At 48.1% G+C, this 21245-nt stretch overlaps 8 protein-coding genes across 8 annotated transcripts; 6 read left to right on the top strand and 2 right to left on the bottom strand.

Annotated features, from left to right (window-relative positions):
• Window positions 1-1291: 1291 nt before the first annotated feature.
• Window positions 1292-2966, bottom strand: F4817DRAFT_321891 (uncharacterized protein). The gene is made up of 4 exons (XM_049301329.1): window positions 2733-2966; window positions 2114-2571; window positions 1876-2045; window positions 1292-1815 (listed from the first exon to the last, which is right to left on the bottom strand). The coding sequence occupies exons 2-4, from the start codon at window positions 2527-2529 to the stop codon at window positions 1730-1732; spliced, it is 672 nt and encodes a 223-aa protein (XP_049163764.1). The 5' UTR covers window positions 2530-2571; window positions 2733-2966; the 3' UTR covers window positions 1292-1729.
• Window positions 2967-4142: 1176 nt separating this feature from the next.
• Window positions 4143-5948, top strand: F4817DRAFT_321888 (mitochondrial phosphate carrier protein Mir1). The gene is made up of 3 exons (XM_049301328.1): window positions 4143-4509; window positions 4644-5063; window positions 5118-5948. The coding sequence occupies exons 1-3, from the start codon at window positions 4385-4387 to the stop codon at window positions 5500-5502; spliced, it is 930 nt and encodes a 309-aa protein (XP_049163763.1). The 5' UTR covers window positions 4143-4384; the 3' UTR covers window positions 5503-5948.
• Window positions 5949-6276: 328 nt separating this feature from the next.
• F4817DRAFT_321886 (uncharacterized protein) lies at window positions 6277-7016 on the top strand. Its single transcript, XM_049301327.1, has one exon. The coding sequence runs from the start codon at window positions 6505-6507 to the stop codon at window positions 6688-6690; it is 186 nt and encodes a 61-aa protein (XP_049163762.1). The 5' UTR covers window positions 6277-6504; the 3' UTR covers window positions 6691-7016.
• On the top strand, window positions 7009-9951 carry F4817DRAFT_1349 (glycoside hydrolase family 55 protein). The gene is made up of 2 exons (XM_049297795.1): window positions 7009-9807; window positions 9862-9951. Exon 1 carries the CDS (start codon window positions 7121-7123, stop codon window positions 9704-9706), a length of 2586 nt encoding a protein of 861 aa, XP_049163761.1. The 5' UTR covers window positions 7009-7120; the 3' UTR covers window positions 9707-9807; window positions 9862-9951.
• Window positions 9952-11315: 1364 nt separating this feature from the next.
• Window positions 11316-12250, top strand: F4817DRAFT_1285 (uncharacterized protein). Its single transcript, XM_049297717.1, has 2 exons — window positions 11316-11715; window positions 11812-12250. Exons 1-2 carry the CDS (start codon window positions 11628-11630, stop codon window positions 12126-12128), a joined length of 405 nt encoding a protein of 134 aa, XP_049163760.1. The 5' UTR covers window positions 11316-11627; the 3' UTR covers window positions 12129-12250.
• Window positions 12251-12943: 693 nt separating this feature from the next.
• Window positions 12944-14777, bottom strand: F4817DRAFT_310904 (PNK3P-domain-containing protein; the record flags this gene model as incomplete). The annotated part of the gene is made up of 6 exons (XM_049299923.1): window positions 12944-13111; window positions 13216-13358; window positions 13462-14177; window positions 14233-14345; window positions 14432-14613; window positions 14681-14777. The coding sequence occupies 6 exons, from the start codon at window positions 14775-14777 to the stop codon at window positions 12944-12946; spliced, it is 1419 nt and encodes a 472-aa protein (XP_049163759.1).
• Window positions 14778-15402: 625 nt separating this feature from the next.
• On the top strand, window positions 15403-17190 carry F4817DRAFT_310903 (uncharacterized protein; the record flags this gene model as incomplete). The annotated part of the gene is made up of 1 exon (XM_049299922.1): window positions 15403-17190. The coding sequence occupies one exon, from the start codon at window positions 15403-15405 to the stop codon at window positions 17188-17190; it is 1788 nt and encodes a 595-aa protein (XP_049163758.1).
• Window positions 17191-18338: 1148 nt separating this feature from the next.
• F4817DRAFT_321872 (MFS general substrate transporter) lies at window positions 18339-21162 on the top strand. Its single transcript, XM_049301325.1, has 6 exons — window positions 18339-19098; window positions 19164-19417; window positions 19536-19713; window positions 19767-20298; window positions 20413-20525; window positions 20663-21162. The coding sequence occupies exons 1-6, from the start codon at window positions 18869-18871 to the stop codon at window positions 20877-20879; spliced, it is 1524 nt and encodes a 507-aa protein (XP_049163757.1). The 5' UTR covers window positions 18339-18868; the 3' UTR covers window positions 20880-21162.
• The last annotated feature ends 83 nt before the right edge of the window (window positions 21163-21245 follow it).

Here is a 21245-nt window from a genome sequence, read left to right as displayed (position 1 = left end):
GCTAATTCCCCATTTAAGCTAACCCTTAGGGGCTAAGGAATCCGGGGTGTGGAGAGAGACCCGAGCCCCCTTTGGAGTTCTGTGGAGTCGTAGAGTGTGGAGTGTGGAGAGGCCGCAATTAGCCCGAGGCCCGAATTCTCTTCGTAGTATAGTGCGATGGAGGGAGCGTATAGAGCGGTAGGTAGGTACTTGGGATCAGGCAGGCTAGGAATAAATACGGTTTTTAGAAAAAAGGTCGTCATAGTAGCGAAGGCCTTAGTCGATCCTTCTTGTAGATCACGTAATCTTATTGGTTAACGTTCCTGCCGTGTCTTATGCCGTGCAACCCTCCATCTTAGCTTATATCCCTGGAAGTCTTCTTCCATGTTTCCAAGAAAGAACCTGACCCCAAAAGTAAGGCTAATGGGCAATTACGACAGCGCGTCCCCATTTATGCGATCTAACTACCTATGCCCTTAGCTAAGGAGACATTTCCTATCGTGGACAATCAGATAATAGTTGCATGTATCAGATAATTTAGTGTCGTGACAATGGATATAACTCCGCCTCTTCGGTCAAATCCACAAGCAATAGAATGAGAAGAGTCGAAGGCAATGCCAAATAATACCGCCGGGAGTCCCACTAACCCACTAACCTGCTACTAGTATCTGAGCGTGAAACTACATCAATGACGCCGGCTTCCCCGACATGCTTCGTAACCCCTCTCTAGCCTCCTCATCATCGCTCTGCTGATCATAGAAGGTCAATTGGGGAAGCTTGGCTCGAGATGTACTCAACGATGAACCAGTTGCAACGCGGGAACATCCGTCAAAGTTTGTTGATATTAAAAGTGCATGTACGTAATATCTATGTACGTAATATCTGCATCAAACACATGAGAAGAAGATTACCCAAGTTATCTACCTTTTTGACCCGCCAGTTCACCTCATTATCAAATTTAAAAGGCGTTAGTATACTTTAGTAAGCATGGATCCCTCAACATAGAGGAGCGATTCCCGGTGTCACGACAGCCAAGTTGTTTCCATGCCTTCTAGTTCCACCTCGTAATACCTACCTATTAATAACGCATCGTACGAGGAATGAAAGAAAAGGGGAGGATAAATCCATAGTCGAATAAAATTTTCTATCGTGACGAAGTGTTTAATATAAGGATGTCTGCAAATATGTTTGCTACCTAGGTTGCTACCTAGGTGGTTAATCAAGTATTTATTACTATCGGACGAGTCTTCAGGTTTACCTACCTACATCCATACCTACCAGAGGTATCCATGTTAGAAGAAACATATTACAAATAATTACCACTCTACTGAATAATCCTAGACTTTTGGCAGTAATGCGTTTTTTCTTCAAACATTCGACTCCATAAATCTATTGATGGGATTTCATTCTTGAATTGAATCGCTAGCTGCGTCTCGAGAATTATTTCCCCCTGGCTATTATCTCCACATCAGATCATATGATAAATCCATTGCTAATGTTTGTTTCGGCGAATTGTCACTTTTTGAAAAGGACTGACTACCCATCCCTATTTTATCATTTCGCTACTACGGAGTGTTCCTCATAGAGCTACTGTTATGAAACTTATCGATCAAGTTTATTAACTATTCTTCATATAAGTAGGCGATTATCACTCGACTAGGAAGCATGTTCAAGATGCCCGGTGCGCTATTTACATGGTAATAAGCTACCTTCTCGCCTCCGTGTTTGCCAGATACCGAATACTAAAAGCTTAAAAAGGCACATTGGCCTCCGGGCACTCGAAGTTGGTGTAGCCGTGGCAGCTTAGGAAGCCGTTTTTCACGTATAGGAGGTTGTCTAAAATCAGAAGTCAACATTGTTACCTGGTTCCATTCGCCAGACCTTAACCAAACTGACCTAGCTGAACTGCGGTCTCTTGTGTTCCGCCGCCGTTGTGGTCGCCTTTTGCACAGGTACAGGCCAGCATATTCGTGCCTCGAGACGTGTATAAGACGCATCTATCGCATGAATCTAGGAAGTGGCCCATCCTCTGAGGGCGTATGTTTCCCCCATCATTAGTGTAACACCTTTAGTTATCAGTATACCTGGTACCGTACGGATTAAGGAGTATTTGTGAGTGGTGTGATTTGCTTACATGCTGAGGTCTAGGAAGGAGCAGCGTGACGCATGAGCATCGTTGTATAAGCCGCCGCAGGTGCCTCGAAGATAATAGATGCCGGGTCTAATTTGAGACTGAACTAGTCCTAAGCTGTCGCTATCGCACTGGAGGCGAAAATCTTTGACGGGGGTGCCATTGCCGATGCCGGGAACGGGGTTGGCGGAAGAGACAGAGGAGGTTGCGGATGCGCTGGGGTAAGGCGCAAAGGATATAGTCGGGAAATGAGAGAAAGACTCTGTCGGTAGCCCAGTCTGTGTCGTATTCGGGTAAGGGTTGAAAGACTCGCTCGAGGTCTTAACCAGAGTCTCGCCAGGGGTAACGTAGCCTTGATGAGCCTCGGCCACCGCAGACGCCAAAGAGGCGAGGGTGATCCCAATGGTTGTGAACTGCATATTGAAGGAATTGAGGATAATTAATCAACTCGAGCGTAGAGTCTGTGAGTCGTTGAGTCTGTGAATCGTTGTTGATTCCTTGATCAAGTGCAACTAGGAAATTGGATGGTGGGAAATGCGCCAACTGCGTCGAAGAACCTCAAGTTTGAATTACAGGCATTTACCGCTAGAGGTTAATAATAGGTACCTAGGTAGTAACGTACGTGATTGCCTTTGGTAACAGCTTCCGTCGTGTAACTTCTGAATGTATCCCCTCTCATGTTTAATTTAGCAATGCCTTAAGCGCCTTAGATGGTAATTAAACGGGAAACCACTTTACCTTCTATCACTTACCTGATACCTTAGGCGCCTAACCTGCCATTATATAATTCTCATAAGTTTCCTTCAATTTATTCAATTAGACCCAAAGTTGATTAGATTAGTACTAGGTAGGGTTGATACCTAAGGTATAGAGAGGTATATGGACAAGAGTAGTTCTCTAATCTACTTTTCCCGGAGACACGTATGAGACGATATAGTAATACGAAGCGTATCTAACAAATATAGATCTAGTTGCGCTACCATTACTTACCTAAGTACCTACCTAAGATATTCTAATTCTCAGGACCATACGAGCCCTATCCTGAATTTACTGGCCCGAATCGCATGTCAATATACGGCGGAGGTCTTTCAAGAGACCATGTTTGTCCTCAATACATGTGTTGGCATACTCTACATGAAGTCCGTTGATGCCCAAGTTTAGTAAGCTATGCGTATAACGCCAAAATGTCCGAGGTAAGACAATATAGCATACTAGCTGCGTTACCCGTTCGCGCAGGCGCTTACGGGGAGTGCCTAGCTTCAAGAGTGCCTTTTACGCCACATATAAGTCTGGCCTCTGATTGGCTAGCCACACCTTAGCGCACGTCCGATGAATTTTTTGTAAAATCAATTGACCTACTATATTATTGTATAAAATTTTTAATAATTGGTATCGTTGGATAGAGCTCGTTTTGCATGACCTTTCTATCCTATTTGCATGTGTTTTAGACCTTATGCGATAGAATGGCAAAGGAAAAAGTCGCAAACTGCGGGGCGATTCTAAGTATCTGATTGGTCGAAAAAATTGTGGCAGTACTAATGAAATATATAAGAGTTGATGTCCCAGCCCGTGGTGTTTGGCGGCGATAAGCTCAAGTCAGATACGGCCCTCAACCCCAGTCGTTAATTATCCCGGGTGGCGATTATCCCGGGTGGCGATTATCCCGGGTGGCGGCAGATACACATTCGGGGCAGCATCTGCTACTCTCTAATCGCAGTAGTGATACGGTATGATATGATAGATTCGAGAGTCTAAAATAATTATGTGCAGAAAATTGACACCTACCTAGGACCTAAGTAGGTGCTTAAAGGAGGGTGTATGATAATGTCAGCCGCATCGCGGTTAAATGGCATCTAATACCCGATTTAACATGTGGTTCCTTTACCCATCCTCAGTGGTCCAAAGCGCTAAGCGGCGAGGCTTGCTGGATAATGTGCTGTGGCTTAGGCGGACTTATCGGCGAATCAACACCCGAAATATTCCCTAAGCCATCCTTATCGACCCGCTTTGATAGGTTTTCTTCGTCCTACCGCCCCACTCTTTCCGCCATCTTCCGGCCAAATTGTTAATTCTTTTTTTCTGGAGTCAACACACACGACGGCTTCTTCCTGTTCCTCCACTTCTAAAAAGCCTCAAAGCAGCACAAATCCTCGACTAAGGCATCACCAATTGGGCCTCTCTCGTGCACGATTTGACCATTCGTTGTCATTTCCTCTAAACTCTCCTCTCAATCTAATTTTTCTTTTCCATTTTCGTCTCCGCCCAGTATTCGCAATGGCTGCCGCAAAGGCCGTTAATGCGCCTGCTCAGGACAGCAGTCTTTCTCTCTACTCCAAATTCGCCCTTGCCGGCGCTATCTGCTGCTCCGTCACCCACGGCTCGCTCACCCCCGTCGATGTGTAGGTGTTATGGTCCTTTTCCCCTCTGTTGGCGTACCTCCGAACCTACGGCACTCAATCTGCACCTCATTCCACTTGCCCTCCGGCTATAATTATATGCGCAAACTTCCTCAGCTAATACGGATTATATATAGCGTGAAGACCAGAATCCAGCTTGACCCCGTCACATACAACCGAGGTCTCATTGGCGGTATCCGTCAGGTCGTCAAAAACGAGGGTGCTGGTGCCCTTCTGACCGGTGTCGGCCCTACCTTCGCTGGATACTTCCTCCAGGGCGCCTTCAAGTTCGGCGGATATGAATTCTTCAAGCAGCAGTCGATCAACGTTCTCGGCCTTGAGAATGCCTCGCAATACCGAACCGGCGTTTACCTTGTCTCGTCCGCGTTCGCCGAATTCTTCGCCGACATTGCCCTCTGCCCTCTCGAGGCCACCCGTATCCGTCTCGTTTCCGAGCCAACTTACGCCAGCGGCCTTGTGAGCGGTTTCAGCAAGATTCTCTCGCAGGAGGGTGTCGGTGCTTTCTATGCCGGCTTCGGCCCTATCCTGTTCAAGCAGTAAGCATCTATACATCTGAGACTCTGATCGAACAAAACTAACCCAACATACAGGGTTCCTTACACCATGGCCAAGTTCGTTGTTTACGAGAAGGTCGCCGAGGCTATCTACCGACAATATCCCAAGGACAAGATGTCTGATGGTCTGCAAACCACCGTCAACCTGGGATCTGGTCTGATCGCCGGTTTTGCTGCTGCCATCGTCTCCCAGCCCGCCGACACTATGCTGTCCAAGATCAACAAGAGCAAGGGTCTCCCCGGTGAGAGCACAACTAGCCGTCTCATCAAGATTGCTAAGGAACTCGGCCTCCGCGGATCCTACAGCGGTATCGGTGCTCGTCTCTTCATGGTAGGCACCCTAACTGCTGGGCAGTTCGCCATCTATGGCGACATAAAAAAGGCATTAGGGGCGGTAGGCGGTGTAGAGATCTCCAAATAGATCGCAGGATAGAGTAGAAAATAGAGCAGGGGGCGTAGATTCGATGAAGCGGCATCAATTGTAAATATAGAAGCAATACTAGACTAATATATCACGTAGTAATCACGTGGTTTCTATAACCCCTGGTTATAACCACGTGTTAACTTATTAGATGCCATAGTCTAAGGAGACTTCTTTACTCTTAAAGGAGTCCTTATAGATGTGTGAGGAGAGATGCGGCCAAGCGCTTTTCCCGTGTACGTTTCTTAGCTATGCCATGTAGGTACCTACATGGACAATTCGTTGCCCTACGTGCAAAAGAGTTTTCTACTTCGAGCAGCCTTCTTGTATCTTTCACTGACGAGTTGAGGATCAAAACTCTCTGGCGCTCGTTAAAAGATTGCTATCTTACTTTGCTCGCTTCTAAAGCAATCGTTTTATTATGCGCCCCTTGGACATATGAGGACCTAGTATTTCCTCGTATAAATCTGGTCAATTCATCTTCGCTCAACAGCGACTCCATGATTATTACCGATATATAAGCAGTTAGGGCAGCACTAAAATGTTCATTTTCACAAGGTATTACCTCTATTGAATTTGATATCGAAAGCTAACATGAGTCGCCCTTCAACCAATCTATCTATATGCTCTGGAAAGCCAGAAATATTTACAACAAGTTCAAATAACTTTTCTTATGAATATAGTAGTTATATTGTTTATGCCTGAGGACTTTGTGCCGAACACCCGAGGAGTGCGACTACATATACGGCATCTCTTGCTTACTACGAAACCATTCAGGAAGTCAATGTTTCTATAACCCTAGGTATTTAAATACAAGCTCGAAGTTAAAGATAGCCATCCACCCATCACAAATGAGCACTCTACCAAACCTCCCCAATTCAACCAAGTCCTAAAAGTCTATACTCCTATCTAACTGACTTAATTCCTCCACGATGGAGGCTTGAGAAACCTCACTCTGATGGCCTACTACCGGTTATAACCACTTCACGATACGCTATACCTATGGAGTGGCTCGGGGACGAGACGCATAGTGAAGATGTTGTCAGAGCCGTTAAAAGACATCATGGTATCTTCCGTGCCCAAGCGTTAAGCGATATACGACCATTCAAAAATCCGGCATCAGGACCACCATTTACTTGGCTATCGCTATGCCATTCCCAAGTCTCTCGGGAGCATTGCCGCGGCTAGTCTGTTTGCCGACTCAATGTTTTTGCACAACTTACCTGAGGATTCCTAATGGGCGACAGAGAAAGGTTCAACGGGTACTTTAGTAATAGAATGTTCCATATGGGCTGGTTTCTAAGAAGAAATGATGATGAGGAAACACGTGTGGTTACAATCGATACGATGGAAGAAGGCATGGATATAGACGGTCACGATGAGGCCATAATTTGAGAAGAGAGCCCGATGTGCACGGACGGCCAGTCCGGACTTTGGTGGGTCCATCGGGTAGAGCTAAAACGGCCCGAGCCGATAAAACTGACATCACCGCTGCTTTAACTTTTGTTTGCCTACATAAGGTTATGTACCTAAGGTACCTAAGGTAGGTATACTCTCCTGCTCTTTCAACAAATCACGATAACCTTAATATTCTCTTATAATACATATTTCTGTAAAAATGGCTCTCGCAAATCGAATGAAGCAATATGAAGCCGCATTCGACTTGACGCTACCTATCTCGTCTCCGATCGTTCTGCGTCTAGATGGCCACTGCTTCTCGCGCCTCACGGCCCAGACATACTTTCGGCGACCCTTTGACCAGCGCGTCCACGATGCCATGATTGCTACTTGCTCTGACTTTCTACTAAACTTCTTCCCCGATGCTACTGTCGCTTACACACAGTCTGACGAAATCACGCTAGTGTTTCCGAGAGGTGATAAGCTCTTTACCCAGCCGGTGCAGAAGCTCGCATCTCTGGCTGCTGGTTATTGTAGCGTACGGTTTAATGCGCACCTTGTAGCTGCGTTAACCCCAGATCTCAGAGACCAACTTCAAGGCGGGGTCGAGCTTCTGTTCGGTACCGTCTACTTTGACGCCCGGTTCTTTACCGTGCCGAGCATCGAGGAAGCCCTGAACTACTTGCTTTGGCGATGCTCTGATTATGCAGTAACGAGTAGCATCAAGGGGCTTGCGGGTACCTTATTTAGTGATAGCCAAATACACAATAGGACTTGCGAAGAGCTAGTAGAGATGATGCGTCGGGAGAAGAACGTCATTTACGAGGATGTCGTGCCAAGATGGGCAGTCGAGGGATGCCTTGTGAAGAGGGAGTTATGTCACCATGAGCTCCCGGATGCTCCAATAGGCCAGACGGGGAAGACGCCGGCGACGACGACTCGTACGAGTGCAGAAGAGAGGGGCGTCAAAGAGTTCACTACAGACAACCTCAAGTTAGTAACAGAGGGTTATTGGAATGATCTTGGCTCTTCTTCAGTTTCCAAGCGGATAGTTCCTATCATCGCTGATAACAGCTCTATTACCGCTGCAAATGCAACTATATTCGGTCCTAACGTCTACGTCTTCGATCCGAAGATGCCCGCAGCTAATATCCAGGATAAAGTAACAGCCATCTTCAAGCAGATGGAAGCTAATGAGTTTGGTACGGAGCGGTATGCTCTTCTTTTTAAGCCAGGAGTCTACAACATACTATTCGATGTAGGCTTCTACACGCAGGTCGCTGGGCTCGGCAGGAATCCAGATGATGTGTTGATTGAAGGCGGTGCTAACGTGCCGGCCTACTGGATGCCGAACCGTAACGCCACGTGTAACTTTTGGCGAGCATTCGAGAATTTTTCTATTAACGCCTCGGCGGCCACTAATAACACCACGACGATTGCGGTGTCACAAGCCGCGCCACTTCGACGCATGCATGTGCGAAGCTCGAACGGTCTCTGGCTGTTTCAGGTCGACCCGAGCACGGGAGCGGGAGGTTGGGCCTCCGGAGGGTTCATGGCCGATTCAGTAGTCGACAACCAGGTGCTTCCCGGCTCCCAGCAGCAATGGCTATCACGCAATAATAAATACGGTAGCTGGGCTAATGCCGTGTGGAATATGGTATTCGTCGGTGACTCTAGTGCACCTAGCCAAGATAACTTCCCAGCTTCCCCATATACTACCGTGGATCGGACTCCTATTATGAGAGAGAAGCCTTTCCTTTACATCACAGCTCAGGGCCAATATGAAGTTTTCGTGCCTGCATTGCAGACCAACACAAAAGGGCCTAGCTGGACGGATGGGTCTTCAACGGCTGGCGTGTCTATCCCTATTGATCAATTCTACATTGCTCAGACCTCCACGTCTAGTGCGGCAAGTATCAACTCGGCGTTAGATTCTGGGAAGCACGTCATCTTCGCACCGGGAATTTACAAACTTGACCACGCCTTGCGCGTTTCCCGGGCGGACACCATCGTCCTTGGGCTGGGTCTACCCTCGCTTATTCCAACATGCGGCCAACCAGTTATAACCGTTGCCGACGTGGACGGTGTGACGCTCGCGGGTCTCATAATTGATGCGGGCGAGATTAGTTCACCAACTCTCGTCGAGGTCGGACCGTCGAATAGTTCAGCCGATCACGGACCAAACCCGACGTTTCTCTACGACTTGACGATACGAACGGTCGGTCACGCCAAGAACGAGGTCGGCATCACCATCAATAGCTGCAACGTAGTCGGCGACCAGCTTTGGCTGTGGCGGGCGGATCACGGCGACGGTGCGGCCTGGGACGTTAACCCTACGAACAACGGCGTGGTAGTTAACGGCGACAACGTGACGATATATGGGTTGTTTAACGAGCATCACAAGGAGTTTCAGACAGTCTGGAACGGAAACAATGGCCGTCTATACTTTTACCAGTCTGAAATCCCTTATGACCCCCCTAACCAGGAGTCGTGGATGAGTAAAGACGGGAGGGCCAACGGGTTCGCCTCGTACAAGGTCGCCGACGGTGTGACGAACCACGAAGCTTGGGGGCTAGGCATCTATTCGTACTTCCGGGACTCCCCTACAAAGCTGGAGAACGCCATCGAAATTCCGGAGGCCGAGGGCGTCAAATTGCATCACATGACTATTGTGTGGTTAAACGGAGTGTCTGGTAGCGAGATTACTCACATTGTCAATGGGGTCGGTGGCCGTGTCTATGCGAACCAGCCAGAGTCTGCGATGCGCCAAACGCTAAATGAGTTTTCGGGTGGTAGCAAGTCATAATCTGAACTTGGGACTTCGACATATCTTCCGATAGTTTCATAAAGGCTCGTTTTAGGCTCGTTTCTATGGTATAATCCTACCTAATGATCTACTACTTGCTGGTAAGACTTGACCTGTGGCTACAAAGCTTATTGATAGCTAAGGTTACTAAATAGGATTTATTCACGGTACGCATGAATAGGCCTGGCGAATCACCCAAAGGAACGTCGGAGAACTTGAGGGTATGAAATCCTATAAGAATATTTAAGGATGCAATGGTATGGCACGGCATGGCATGGTATGACATGACATGCAATACCTCATCCCCCAGAGCCCAGCGTCCGGTCGAGTGGGAGAGGAAGGTATTACATAGATCATATGACACATGTAAAGCCTGAATGTTTTCAATGGAACCATTTCGAAGTTTAGACGTTATCTCCGACGCTCTGACGGACGAATGGGAGGTACGAATGACATTGGTTCAAGCTTCAAACCCCCAGAACCCCCAATGCATACGTCTCCAGTGTGGGCAGACATCCCCCATCCCCGCGGTTCCGGAGTTACCCACGAGGGTCTTGTGGTTCCTAGTCGTGCAGCTCATGTAAGGTTGGTTAGGATGTCGCATCTTCATGCACGTCTAAACGCGTGTGTATGTATACTATCAGCCTGCTATATACCCAGAGGCTCAACTTCATACGGTTGATGTCTAGTAGTGTTGGTCTTTGACTTCGTGAAATATCAACTACCAACATTAAATCGACGAACGCGATAAGTTTGTATATTGTGTCTTCCGAGTAATTACCCATTACGTCACGATTTTCAGTATCTACCTATATTCGGTGATAATATACATGGAGGGGTCTGCGTTACGAACCCTAAGAGATCTGTGCCATCCTAGATAGATTGCGGCGGCGATGGTGATGGCTTGTAATGATATAATTCTAGACCTGTAGGATTGTAAATTTGTGCAAGTGACGTTGTTTATACAACTTCTACACGTAAGGTAATACCTCAAAGTAGGTATTGTGAAAGACGAGAGGAATGAATAGAGGTTTAACGGACTTATGGTATTGGCATGAAGGACCCGGCTTCACAAACGAGTGGGATATGCAGTAGGTGGTAGCGTATGCATGGAAAGATCTCGCCCCGAGATTACGAATCAGAATAAAGAAAGAAAGGCGCTTCAAAATATTGGCAATTGCATTTGGGCACAAAAACTAAAAAAGTCCGAAAATCGCTAGAGCTACCTGGCCATGTGAAGATCGGTCTCCACCGATAGCTCCGGAAGTGGTACGATGGCAGCATGATAATACATGATAATACTAACAATCACAGCGACTTGCAGCTTGCTTACCCAGCTAGTAGCTCCTTGCCTAGGTACTAAACTAGGCAGTAAATCACTAATCGTCCAGGCACTTTAGCTTTAACCCCCCCGGTTTCCCCCATCTAGCGTTCCTTCCACAGACAGCCGCTCGTCCTAAGCACACTACAGCACGCTAACACACTAGGCTCACTTAGTCGGAGTGACTAGTCCTATTAACTATCCCATCCCACAATTTAAGTTCGACTTGGAACTCGGAAATATCAAGATTTGACTGACACCTTATTGCGTTCTCCTCTTGCTCAATCTCTGATCAAAGCCACTCCTCCGTGCTCCATTAATAATAAGCAGACAAGAGGAAGAAAAAACCCAACAGAGAAGAAAGTTCATCCAACATCATCATCTAAAAGCTTATTGTACTCAATATCGTCTGGTTGCTCTACTCAGCTTCTCCAACCTTCGCGTTTTCCCCCACCAGAAAGTCCGAACTTCGCTAAGATAAAACTATCTCTGTCGCTACTAATTCATAAAGCCGAGGCAAAGCTATTCTTGACATATTTCCCTCATTCAAGTCCTCCCACCCTAGAAAACAAACGTCCTATATTCTCATTCCCAATCGCGATGTATGCCACACGAGTTCTACGCCAAGCGGCAGCACACGCCGAGCGCACTCCCTTGATTCGCTTCATCGGCAAGCGATCCATTCCTGGTATGTCCTTTGAAATATTAAGAAGAGGCCGGGTTTAATGCCCCCCTCCTCAACTTAATAGCTCACTCTCTTGCTAACACCGATTCCCTCCCGTAGAAAATGTAGACCACACCCCGCAACCGCACCCGGCCTCCCCCAGCGGTGCCCTCCCGTCTGACTTCGGCAGCAGCGGCAACTCTCACACATCTTTCTCCACGTACCGCGACCACGCTCAGCAGCACGGTCCTCTACGTAAGACCATTGGCGCTGCCGGTGGCATTGGCGCTCAGTCGGCCGCCCGCCTCGGCCCCGTTGAACCTCCGAAGGGCATCTACTTCGACCGCAACCAGCTGCCCGAGCGCTTCCGCCGCGTTCCCCTCACGGCAGTCGAGATTGAGGCCATCGAGACAGGCGGCGCTGCTTTGTTCGGTTGAGGCCCCGCTCCGTCTTGGCGGGTATAAAATGCAGCTATACCCGTGCGAGTATGACAAACAGACGACGTTGTGAATTCGGCGACAGAGCAGAATGGCGGGCAAGCTGTATTGCTCGATGCTTCTGATGATTTATAATTTGATGGCATTCGATGATGAACGACATGGAGAGCATCGAGCCATGACCTCCTGATGGGACGAACTGTTCAGGTGAATCAACTACACCTATGAGGGGTCCCATATTCTATGTTACATATCCATGGCTTATGCAAAGGCGGGGAGGTTCAACTGAAATTAATTCCCAGCATTGGAGGTGCGTCAAAAGAGTTACGTTTTTGTGCGGTCGCCATAAAGGGGTTTAGCATGAGTTTGGCGCTTCGGGGTTCATCGTACGGGGCATGGAAGAATGAGGACGAGGAGATGATAGCCGAGACGACAGCTCGCGAGAAATAGGGATACCCCGTGGTCGTGTGGAGGATAAAGTTGCCTTATTTTCCTTTGCTATGATGTATGTGTACGATGTTGTTAAGAGACAAAATACAATAGGATGGTTATGTAAATTACCTTATAGCCCTCCGTAGATGGGTTGGAATGTAGATCATTTGTCTGTGAAAAATGGATCGTTGGTATCGAAGACCGTGCTTGAATCATTTATGTAGATTTCCACATCTATGTACGATGTAGCCTGTGGGAAATCGATTATAAAATGTACCTGCTATAAAATCATCCCTGGACTGTAATAGTCTTCTAGTGCTATTCGTGTCGGCCTGACGCCTTTTACTACTAAATGTTTGAATCTAGGCAAAGGTATCCCAATCTCATCGCCAGTAACGCCCCCAAATATCATATTCCTCTTTCGTGCCGCGGAACTTGAAATCAATCTCAACTACATCCTGAAACCCTTCTTTGGCTTTTGGTTCCTTGAAGCGAGAGAAGTATCCATTGAATGCGAGACCGGGAAGCGCCGCGCGGGCTTCTGGGTTCATCTGCAGTTATAGTTTATTTAGCAACAATTTCTCTGTGTACCATGTAATGTTCTTACAGGTAGGGTAGTGAAGATGAATATTTTTTATATTTCGAGTGTACATACCGGCTTGTTGAGAGCCCGGACGACGTCGTTATGCTCACACAGCGCCTTGGGCACTTTGAACCAGACGCAGCGAATCGGCACGTTGTTCTTGCGCGCGAATTCGATCCATTCTTTTCTACCGTCCGTATCGGCGTTTGTGTTGTCTTTAGGCATTCCTCTCAGCAAACAGTATTCATAGGTTGTTTACAGTAGAAAATAGACGGAGGGAGGATTGGTATGATATGCACAAGGGACAAAGTCGCTTACCAATGACTACTGAGTTCCCTTCGCCTAGGAACTCCCCGGCGGCCTTGAAGCACTTGGCCCGGGTCTTCAGAGTATCCTGATTCACACGTTCGTAACCTAGCGGCTTCAAATTTCGCCAGTAGAACGTACTTTTTCCAGCGCCAGGCGGTCCACAGAACAGTACGATATCCTGTTTATTAGTCTTCTCGAATAGGACCTCACTACTTCCATCACTATTGCTCCCCTCCCCCTCCCCCTCCCCCTCCCCCTCGGGATATGGAAAAGAGGCCAAGTTAAAATCTCTCGTGAATTCTCGTGACGGCTCACCAAGGAAGAACTCTTCGGGCGTCATGTAGGGGATGCCAACGTTATGCGCGAAGTTACGGTCCGAACAGCTAAAATCCTTCGCAGCGGCCACTCCCGTTCCACCGGATTTCAGCTGCGCCGTCCGGCCACCTGCGTCGCCCACAAAAATGCTACCCGCAAGGTCAATCTCGTCCTCGCGTAGGCCGTAATCCCGGCAAACTTCTGACCACATGCCAGTGCGTGGCTTGCGAAAGCCGTCGTGGCCGGTAGCAGCGTATACGGTGGTGGGCAAATCGAGCTGGGCAAGCACTGCGCTACACTTCTGCTTAAACTTATCGACTTTGACTTTACTACCAGCCTTCGGGGCTTTAGACTTCGGATCCGGGTGCAGCGTTAGCCCGCCTTGGTTGCTGAGAATCACCACTCGACAGCTAAGACGTGTAAGCGTGATAAGTCTAGCGAGATATTACAGCTGTAGTCGCGTACTCTTTTGCGTATAGTTCTTGTAACCGGGACGGCACGCTGGAGTCCCACCACTTCCAATCGCTAGGGTCGTCTGTAAATTTCTTGCCTGATACCGTGGTGATCAGGGTCGAATCCTGGTTTAACCGTTAACCTTGAGCACGATTGCTATCCGTCGAAACCGGGCGAACGAGAGAAGTTAAGGGAGAGAGCTGGTCTGTACCATATCGAACGCGGCTATCTTCCTCCTCTTTCTCCGATCGGACTCCTCTATCTGCTCGGGCTCGTAACGGCCAACAAGCAAAGTAGGCGGCGAATCGCTACCGTCGGGAGCGCGCTCCGTCCACGTCGTCCGGTCCTTTGGCTTCTGGGATGTCGGGGTGAAGAAATTAGCCACGGCATTCTCTAGCGGTAGCATTACAATTAGCAAAGGAAGCGATTAATCGAGGAGGTTCGTAGGCCACACACGAACTTGATATGTTACTTTGGGTTTTGCGCTTTAAAGGTGGAGGAGATATGGACTTCTCTAGCCCTTTCCGCTTGCTAGCATTTGGAAAAGACGACGCCATTTTGTAGAATACTTGGTGGCCTGGTGAGGTTGTTGTCTTGGGTACGAAGTAGAAGATGTTTGAGCGTGTAAGCGTGTGAACAAGCGCGAGCTTGGGGAAGTTGTAGGTGATGTTGACATGGTACATGTATGTACATGATGTATATGTAGGTACCGAGGTACGTAATAAGCGGTTACCATAATACTTCCCGGACTTAAGCCACATCATAAAGTTAGGTACGAAGCACGACCCGAAAAGATGGAAAAGGTCCTTGATTGAAAACGCAGAGTTCTATTATATGTCCGTATAAGTGGATAATTCGAAAAGGAAGATGTGCTGCTGGTTAAAGCATTACAAAATTGATATACTTTTTAGTACGATACATGTATACTTCTGTCTTTGAGGTTACCGAAATAGATGGACACATGCACCTGCAAGTTATAGCAGGGTACATGTACCTACCGTTAGGTACCCACCTACATATAGGTACCTAAGGTTAGGTATGATGCAGTCTATAAAGCATATGTCGGAAATACATCACTATACTATACCCTATCGCGCTCTTTTCTTACCCCTCCCCCATATCAACTATTACTATTATCACGACGTCTCAAGATTGCCCAGCCTTGAATATTCCTCCAGCGTCATGTTGTCGCTGTCGTCCTCGGCTAACGAAACATGCAAGTTCATCAACCTCCCCAACCCAATTCGGCACCTGATCTATCGCCACGTAGGTTTACCTACAAATACTTTTCTATATCTTGACATCCCCCGATCCAGCCGTAGTCCTTATAGCGGAACACGCCAGGACCTGGACGGCGTCCTCAACCTCTTGCTCGTCTGTCGAGCCATTCATGTTGAAGTGTCGTCGCATCTATACTCGGCCAATACCATAGTCACCCACAGCTTGGGTCCTCTTATAAGCCTTAACACATCTTCCCTCTCATATCTTACCTCTCTCAAGATCCACCTGAATGTTGCTGGTACCACGCATTGCGGACAGAGGTATTGGGGATATGATAGTGAAGGGCTGAGGGATTCCGACCCTCTCATATCTCAGTGGAAGGCTGCTATCGACCATATTGCCCCTCATATTAAACCCCGGCAATTGGAATTAGCACTCATTTGCGACTGCGAGCCTAGACGGGCGAATGCCGCAAATCTCGTACTAGCACCTCTTCGTCAGCTGCCTATCCTGAGGCGGTGCCATATTCGGCTTGGGTGTAAACCTCACCGTCAACTTCGCCAACTAGCCTGGAGCGCCGCTGAACGTGCCGTTGGCCTAGCACCACCATCCACATTTCAATTTCTACGTCTTCCACCCGAGATACGCATCAGGATCCTAGAGTATACGGATCTTGTAACGCCCTTCAACAAGATTCGATGGAATCCGGGGGCAGGGTATCATACATTCAGAGAGTGCGACTCTCGCGAGTACGGACCGCCGTATTGTCACCCAAACGACCACCGAGCTTGCGTATCAAGCAAGGATGCTGGCAAGAGCTGCCTGGTGTGTCCTCACGGCGATAGTAGGGTAAGATACGGGCCCGAATCGCACTGCTGGCGATGTTTCCACTACGCCTGCCAATTTTATGACTGCGAGAGGCGTAGCACGGCAGGCGATCAGACCTACACGGGGTGCTTCTGCTCCCGCCGCCACGCCGCTTATTCGCCTCTCTGTCGGTGTTGGGCTCCCCCTACTGCCTTCTTTTTCGTCAGCCGAGCTTTTCGAGAGGCTGCCGAAGCTGTTTTCTTTGCTCATAATCACTTTGTCGTCCGCACCTCTTGTTATTACAATCTCCCGTCCTCCCTCGTAGGTAATACAACGCTGCCCCCTAAACGATATCCTGGATGCGAATTCCTCAGTGCTATACCCATAGAGGCGATACGACATCTACGATCTCTGGAAATAATATTTGACGATCAGGGACATTTGACACGCTACTCCCTACCTCCATTGCGTTCTTTCGGTAGCGTCAAGGACAGACTTAACCTACAGTTTCTCCAAATTATTGCCCTGCTGCGACCCGCCAGGGGTCAAAAATTGGGCATCGTAGCTGCTGAGAAAGGTGTGGACTACGTGGGAGATCTAGCAGATAGATATATATGGCCTCTCAGCCGCGCCGATCTTGTTTCTAGGGCCCAAACACTTGTCGTAGAGATCATCGACGTCGTCCCGGATATATTTTACTATTTGCGGTCGCCGTCAAATGAGCTCCCCATACATATTCAGGGCCGCTTGCTCTATTCGAATTCCCACACGGCTCGACTAATAACAGGTAACTTGACAGGTGGTACCGGGAGCGAATTAGGAGATAGTACCTCTGGAATGCACGACCGTCAGCTAGTAGAAGGCTTCTGCCTCTATAGTGACATAACTTATCCCGAGTTCGAATTTTTTCATGTTGCTCACGGGCTATACCGAAGATCATGATAGGTCTGCCTCCTATTCTTATAGGAGAGGGACTCGCGGGAAACCAACTTGGATAGTGGGTACGGGATTCGAAGGTAAGTCATTACTAACAATGAGTTGCATATATCTGTAATTTCACATTCTTCTCTATTACTAGATAGTCACAAGAATCTAATCAAAGCAGAGTTACGACCCATGAAGAAAGAGACCACCATATGTTGAACCCGTACCTTCTAAGAAGCAACGACGATCGACTTGTAGTATCTTTATTACTCTTCCAATTCTTATTGCATTCGAGGCAATAGACTTGGCATATTTGGCAGCTTTTATCGTCAGATCTAAAGCATCATATTCGGCTTAAACGACTAAGATGTGCGATACTAGTCTAGTAAATGAGGATTGATTTACGCGCAATTTCAACTAAAGTATGCACCCTTGGATGTGCGAGAGGTTAATGAACTTTTAGCTTGTTTATTACCCAAACGGGCTGGTATCTGGTGAAGACCGTTCCCGAATAAGATGCCGTAAAGAGTATCCAAGGTCTAATGACCAAAGCTGAAGGCCAATATATTCCTAGCAATACACTACCCAATGTAGATATCGGTTGCTATGGCCCTTAGCAGAGTGTAAGAGTCAGATATTCAGTTCGTTAGTAACTTGTATTGGTGAAGTTATACCTAGGGCAGCTTAGTTCGTATTATTCGAGAATATGCCGATATAGAATAATTATTAACTGCCTAGCACCACTAAGGTTATGAGTCGCATGTAACTCGCATTGTGAATTCGTGTAGAGCTGTTGACGTGGCTAACAAGGCTTGCAATGTCTGCCGGTTGTGAGATGACTTGTTCGTCTGTTAAATATCAAGAGATATCTGCCTGTTAATCGAGTATTTCAACCATGTTTATATTAAGACTACAGGTTTAAATTAGTAGAACCTCTAATATCGTGCCCAGCAATGCATTTATAAACAATCTACTTCTTTCGTCCAGTGAACCCGTAACCTCGCCTTACTAAATAGCCTCTATAAACAAGCCTAAACTAAACCCCGCAAGGTTACATAGATCCAGGAGCGTAGGTAGGATAGAGTATGCTTTGACCCTCGAGATAAATCCGACTAGACGTGTGGAAAGATGGGAAGAAAATATTCAAGTATATTTCTGGAGTTCTACACCGTAGCAGTTTGCTTACTACCCGATGATCATAGTTTATAAATCTGACCACGATATCCATCTGGGCTCTCTGACTGGTGCCCACTACCTTGGGGTTACAAGGTCTTAATCTTACATTGGTGTTGTGTCATTCCCCGAACGTTAATACTAGGGTTTTCTCAAGCCACATGGAGTATTATAACAAGATAGTCTATCCATCCATCGAATCAAATAGCGTATAGCTCTCTGCAATACTGATATAGTTGCATCTGATCTCAGACTCCCCCGCTCTCCCGCTCTCCCCACATCCTAATAGTCCCGTAGAGTCCCATCACGGATCGATCCGGCTGACATACGGGCGGTAAATTGCATTGCCGAGGAACAGCAACCTAAGTTTCTTCAATACCGAGCTAGAAAGATTAGGTAGGTGTTTTTGGATACTGACTAATGCGCAAGTCCTTACGCAGTTTAAACCAAGACTGTTCCACTAGACGGAGCTACTAGGAGAGACTTGAAGGGACCGGCGACAGCCCATAGAAAATTAGGAAGCATGAGCGTTATAGAGAAGTTTAACGAGGAGGTTCAACACCAAGGGGGAACAATTACGGATGCGCCAAGGGACTGCAGCGTCGATGAAGAGCAGGCCGTCTTGTTTAGACAGTTTTCGACGGCGAGCTTGGATTGGCATCGCGAGATAACAAAGAGGCTCACTAAGAAAGTCGACCTTCATCTGCTTCCGATGCTAATGTTGATGTATATGCTCAACTTCCTTGATCGAAGGTGAGTCACGAGAAACCACCCCCGGGCTGAATATTCTTTGGAACCTATCTAATAGAGGGGAGCAGCAACCTTTCGCAAGCCCGTCTCGGGACGTTAGAAGACGACCTTGGCATGACGGGCACAGACTTCAACCTCGCGACGAGCATCCTGTTCGTCGGGTACATACTCATGCAGCTTCCGTCAAATCTTCTGATAACTCGAGTGTCGCCCTCGGTTTATCTAGGGGTAGCTATGACGATCTGGGGAGTTATATCTGCGGCTCAGGCGGCGACTCGCACGTTTGCTTCTCTAGTCGTCTGTCGATTTTTCCTTGGCTTTGGTACGTATATTATTGTCGAGCAACGAAGGGTCCTTCATGAACTGCATCCTGATGCATGAGAGAAGCATGGGCGTTCTAAAGTGGCATGCTCTTGAAACAAGCACTAATGTATCTACAGCGGAAGCGCCATTCTTCCCAGGCGCAATCTTCCTAATGTCAAGTTGGTACACTCGGCCCGAGCTGGCCCTTAGGATCGCGTGGTTCTACTGCGGGCACTCGGTAGCGAACGCGTTTGGCGGTCTCCTAGGTGCTGGAGTGCTGGGCAATTTAAACGGCGCCCGTGGCGTCGCTGGATGGTAAGCATCTATCCACCATATAAGCAAACTGGCTAACTGGCTAACTGAAAAAGGCGATGGCTTTTCATAATCGAGGGTAGCATAACAGTCTTTTCTGCCATCTGCTCGGCCTTCATTTTGCCAAACTACCCAGCTACGACGAAATGGCTATCTCCAGAAGAACGCGCGTACGCGCAGTGGAGGCTTGTCAAGGACGCGGGAGAAGTGGATGTGGCCGACGCCTCATCCATCAAAGAAGGGGTAATGCTGGCGCTGCGCGACCCACGTCTCTACCTATTCACGTTGCTGCAGCATGCGTCGCTCCTTTCGCAGACGTTTCAGTACTTCTTCCCAACCATCCTGCAGACTTTAGGATACGGCAATATCGAAACCCTGCTCCTAACCGTACCCGTCTGGGTAGTATGCTTCTTGGTTTCCTTGGTCGTGACTTATACGTCTGGACGCTTCGCAGACCGCAGCATTCACATTATATGCTTGATGCTGATTTCTGTCGCGGGCAACATTATTGTAGTGGCCACGCTCAACAACGCAGTTCGTTTCTTCGCCTTATTCCTCTTGCCGATGGGCGCGGTTCCTGCTTATCAGGTGATTCCCCCTATTCTCTTTAGCAAATATGGTGACACGTACCTATACGAGGTAGATGGTCTGTTCTATCAAAAGTCGTGGGCATGGCTAATTTGGAGAATGTTCAAACTATAGATCCTTCTCGCCTGGGTAGCTAACAGTTTTCCACGCCCTCTGGTCAAGCGCAGCGTCTGCATTTCCTTCGCCAACATGATCGGGAACTCGGCTAACATCTATGGCACCTACATGTACGTAATTGGCCGCACCGAGTTCTGCACATAACCTGGTGATGGAGCTTAGACTCTTAGCAGAAACTTGGAGCATGGAGCACGTATGGTGTATGTATGTACAAGAGCGCTGACCACAGACTGCGTTTAATTCAAAGGTATCCATCTGTCGACGGGCCTCGATACCTTGCTGGTGGAAGCGCCACAGCAGCCGACGCGCTTCTTGTTGCCGTCTTAGCCATTGTCGCGAGGCTTGTGTTGCAGAGACAAAACAGGAAACTGGCTATCCGCGAGGCCTCCGAGTCAGACGAGCTCCAGGCGCAGTCCGCCAACCCAATTACAACTACTCCAGTTGGCTTCAGGTATATACTCTAGAACTAACCAGGCCATTCCGTTAAGGATTGGATACCTTATTCTATCTAGCATGCAGGTCCTCTGCTGCGGAATCGGGGAATAGGTAGAGCAAGCGTATACGAGGCTGGGCATTGATGTGTGGCGTATTCTCGAGTGCTCCATGAACATACTTTACGTTTGATCTTTCAATAGACTTTCTGATGGCTGAATTATATCGTTTGCAATTGGAGAGGCAATGAATGCTCCTTGACGCCTCGATTCCTACCCACTGAGCCATCCGATATATGCTGTCAAACTCGAGTAGGGGGGGGGGGGGGGGGGGGGGGGGGGGGGGGGGGGGGGGGGGGGGGGGGGGGGGGGGGGGGGGGGGGGGGGGGGGGGGGGCGC

Source organism: Daldinia loculata (genome assembly GCF_022478755.1).
Source record: "Daldinia loculata strain CBS 113971 unplaced genomic scaffold F4817scaffold_1, whole genome shotgun sequence".
NCBI classification, from domain to species: Eukaryota; Fungi; Ascomycota; class Sordariomycetes; order Xylariales; family Hypoxylaceae; genus Daldinia; species Daldinia loculata.
Note: the sequence above shows the minus strand (reverse complement) of the source record. Positions and strands in the feature narration are given on the sequence as shown.

What these genes read in the sequence shown, in the direction of transcription:
- F4817DRAFT_321886 (XM_049301327.1), top strand. Translation starts at nt 6,505, where the DNA reads ATGGAGTGGCTCGGGGACGAGACGCATAGTGAAGATGTTGTCAGAGCC.
- F4817DRAFT_1285 (XM_049297717.1), top strand. Translation starts at nt 11,628, where the DNA reads ATGTATGCCACACGAGTTCTACGCCAAGCGGCAGCACACGCCGAGCGC. An exon ending in CGGCAAGCGATCCATTCCTG is followed by an intron (nt 11,716 to 11,811) that starts GTATGTCCTTTG and finishes TCCCTCCCGTAG; the next exon opens with AAAATGTAGACCACACCCCG.
- F4817DRAFT_1349 (XM_049297795.1), top strand. Translation starts at nt 7,121, where the DNA reads ATGGCTCTCGCAAATCGAATGAAGCAATATGAAGCCGCATTCGACTTG.
- F4817DRAFT_321891 (XM_049301329.1), bottom strand. Translation starts at nt 2,529, where the DNA reads ATGCAGTTCACAACCATTGGGATCACCCTCGCCTCTTTGGCGTCTGCG. An exon ending in TCCTTCCTAGACCTCAGCAT is followed by an intron (nt 2,046 to 2,113) that starts GTAAGCAAATCA and finishes TGATAACTAAAG; the next exon opens with GTGTTACACTAATGATGGGG. An exon ending in AGAGACCGCAGTTCAGCTAG is followed by an intron (nt 1,816 to 1,875) that starts GTCAGTTTGGTT and finishes TTCTGATTTTAG; the next exon opens with ACAACCTCCTATACGTGAAA.
- F4817DRAFT_321888 (XM_049301328.1), top strand. Translation starts at nt 4,385, where the DNA reads ATGGCTGCCGCAAAGGCCGTTAATGCGCCTGCTCAGGACAGCAGTCTT. An exon ending in TCGCTCACCCCCGTCGATGT is followed by an intron (nt 4,510 to 4,643) that starts GTAGGTGTTATG and finishes GATTATATATAG; the next exon opens with CGTGAAGACCAGAATCCAGC. An exon ending in GGCCCTATCCTGTTCAAGCA is followed by an intron (nt 5,064 to 5,117) that starts GTAAGCATCTAT and finishes CCCAACATACAG; the next exon opens with GGTTCCTTACACCATGGCCA.
- F4817DRAFT_321872 (XM_049301325.1), top strand. Translation starts at nt 18,869, where the DNA reads ATGAGCGTTATAGAGAAGTTTAACGAGGAGGTTCAACACCAAGGGGGA. An exon ending in CTCAACTTCCTTGATCGAAG is followed by an intron (nt 19,099 to 19,163) that starts GTGAGTCACGAG and finishes AGAGGGGAGCAG; the next exon opens with CAACCTTTCGCAAGCCCGTC. An exon ending in AACATCTATGGCACCTACAT is followed by an intron (nt 20,526 to 20,662) that starts GTACGTAATTGG and finishes TTTAATTCAAAG; the next exon opens with GTATCCATCTGTCGACGGGC.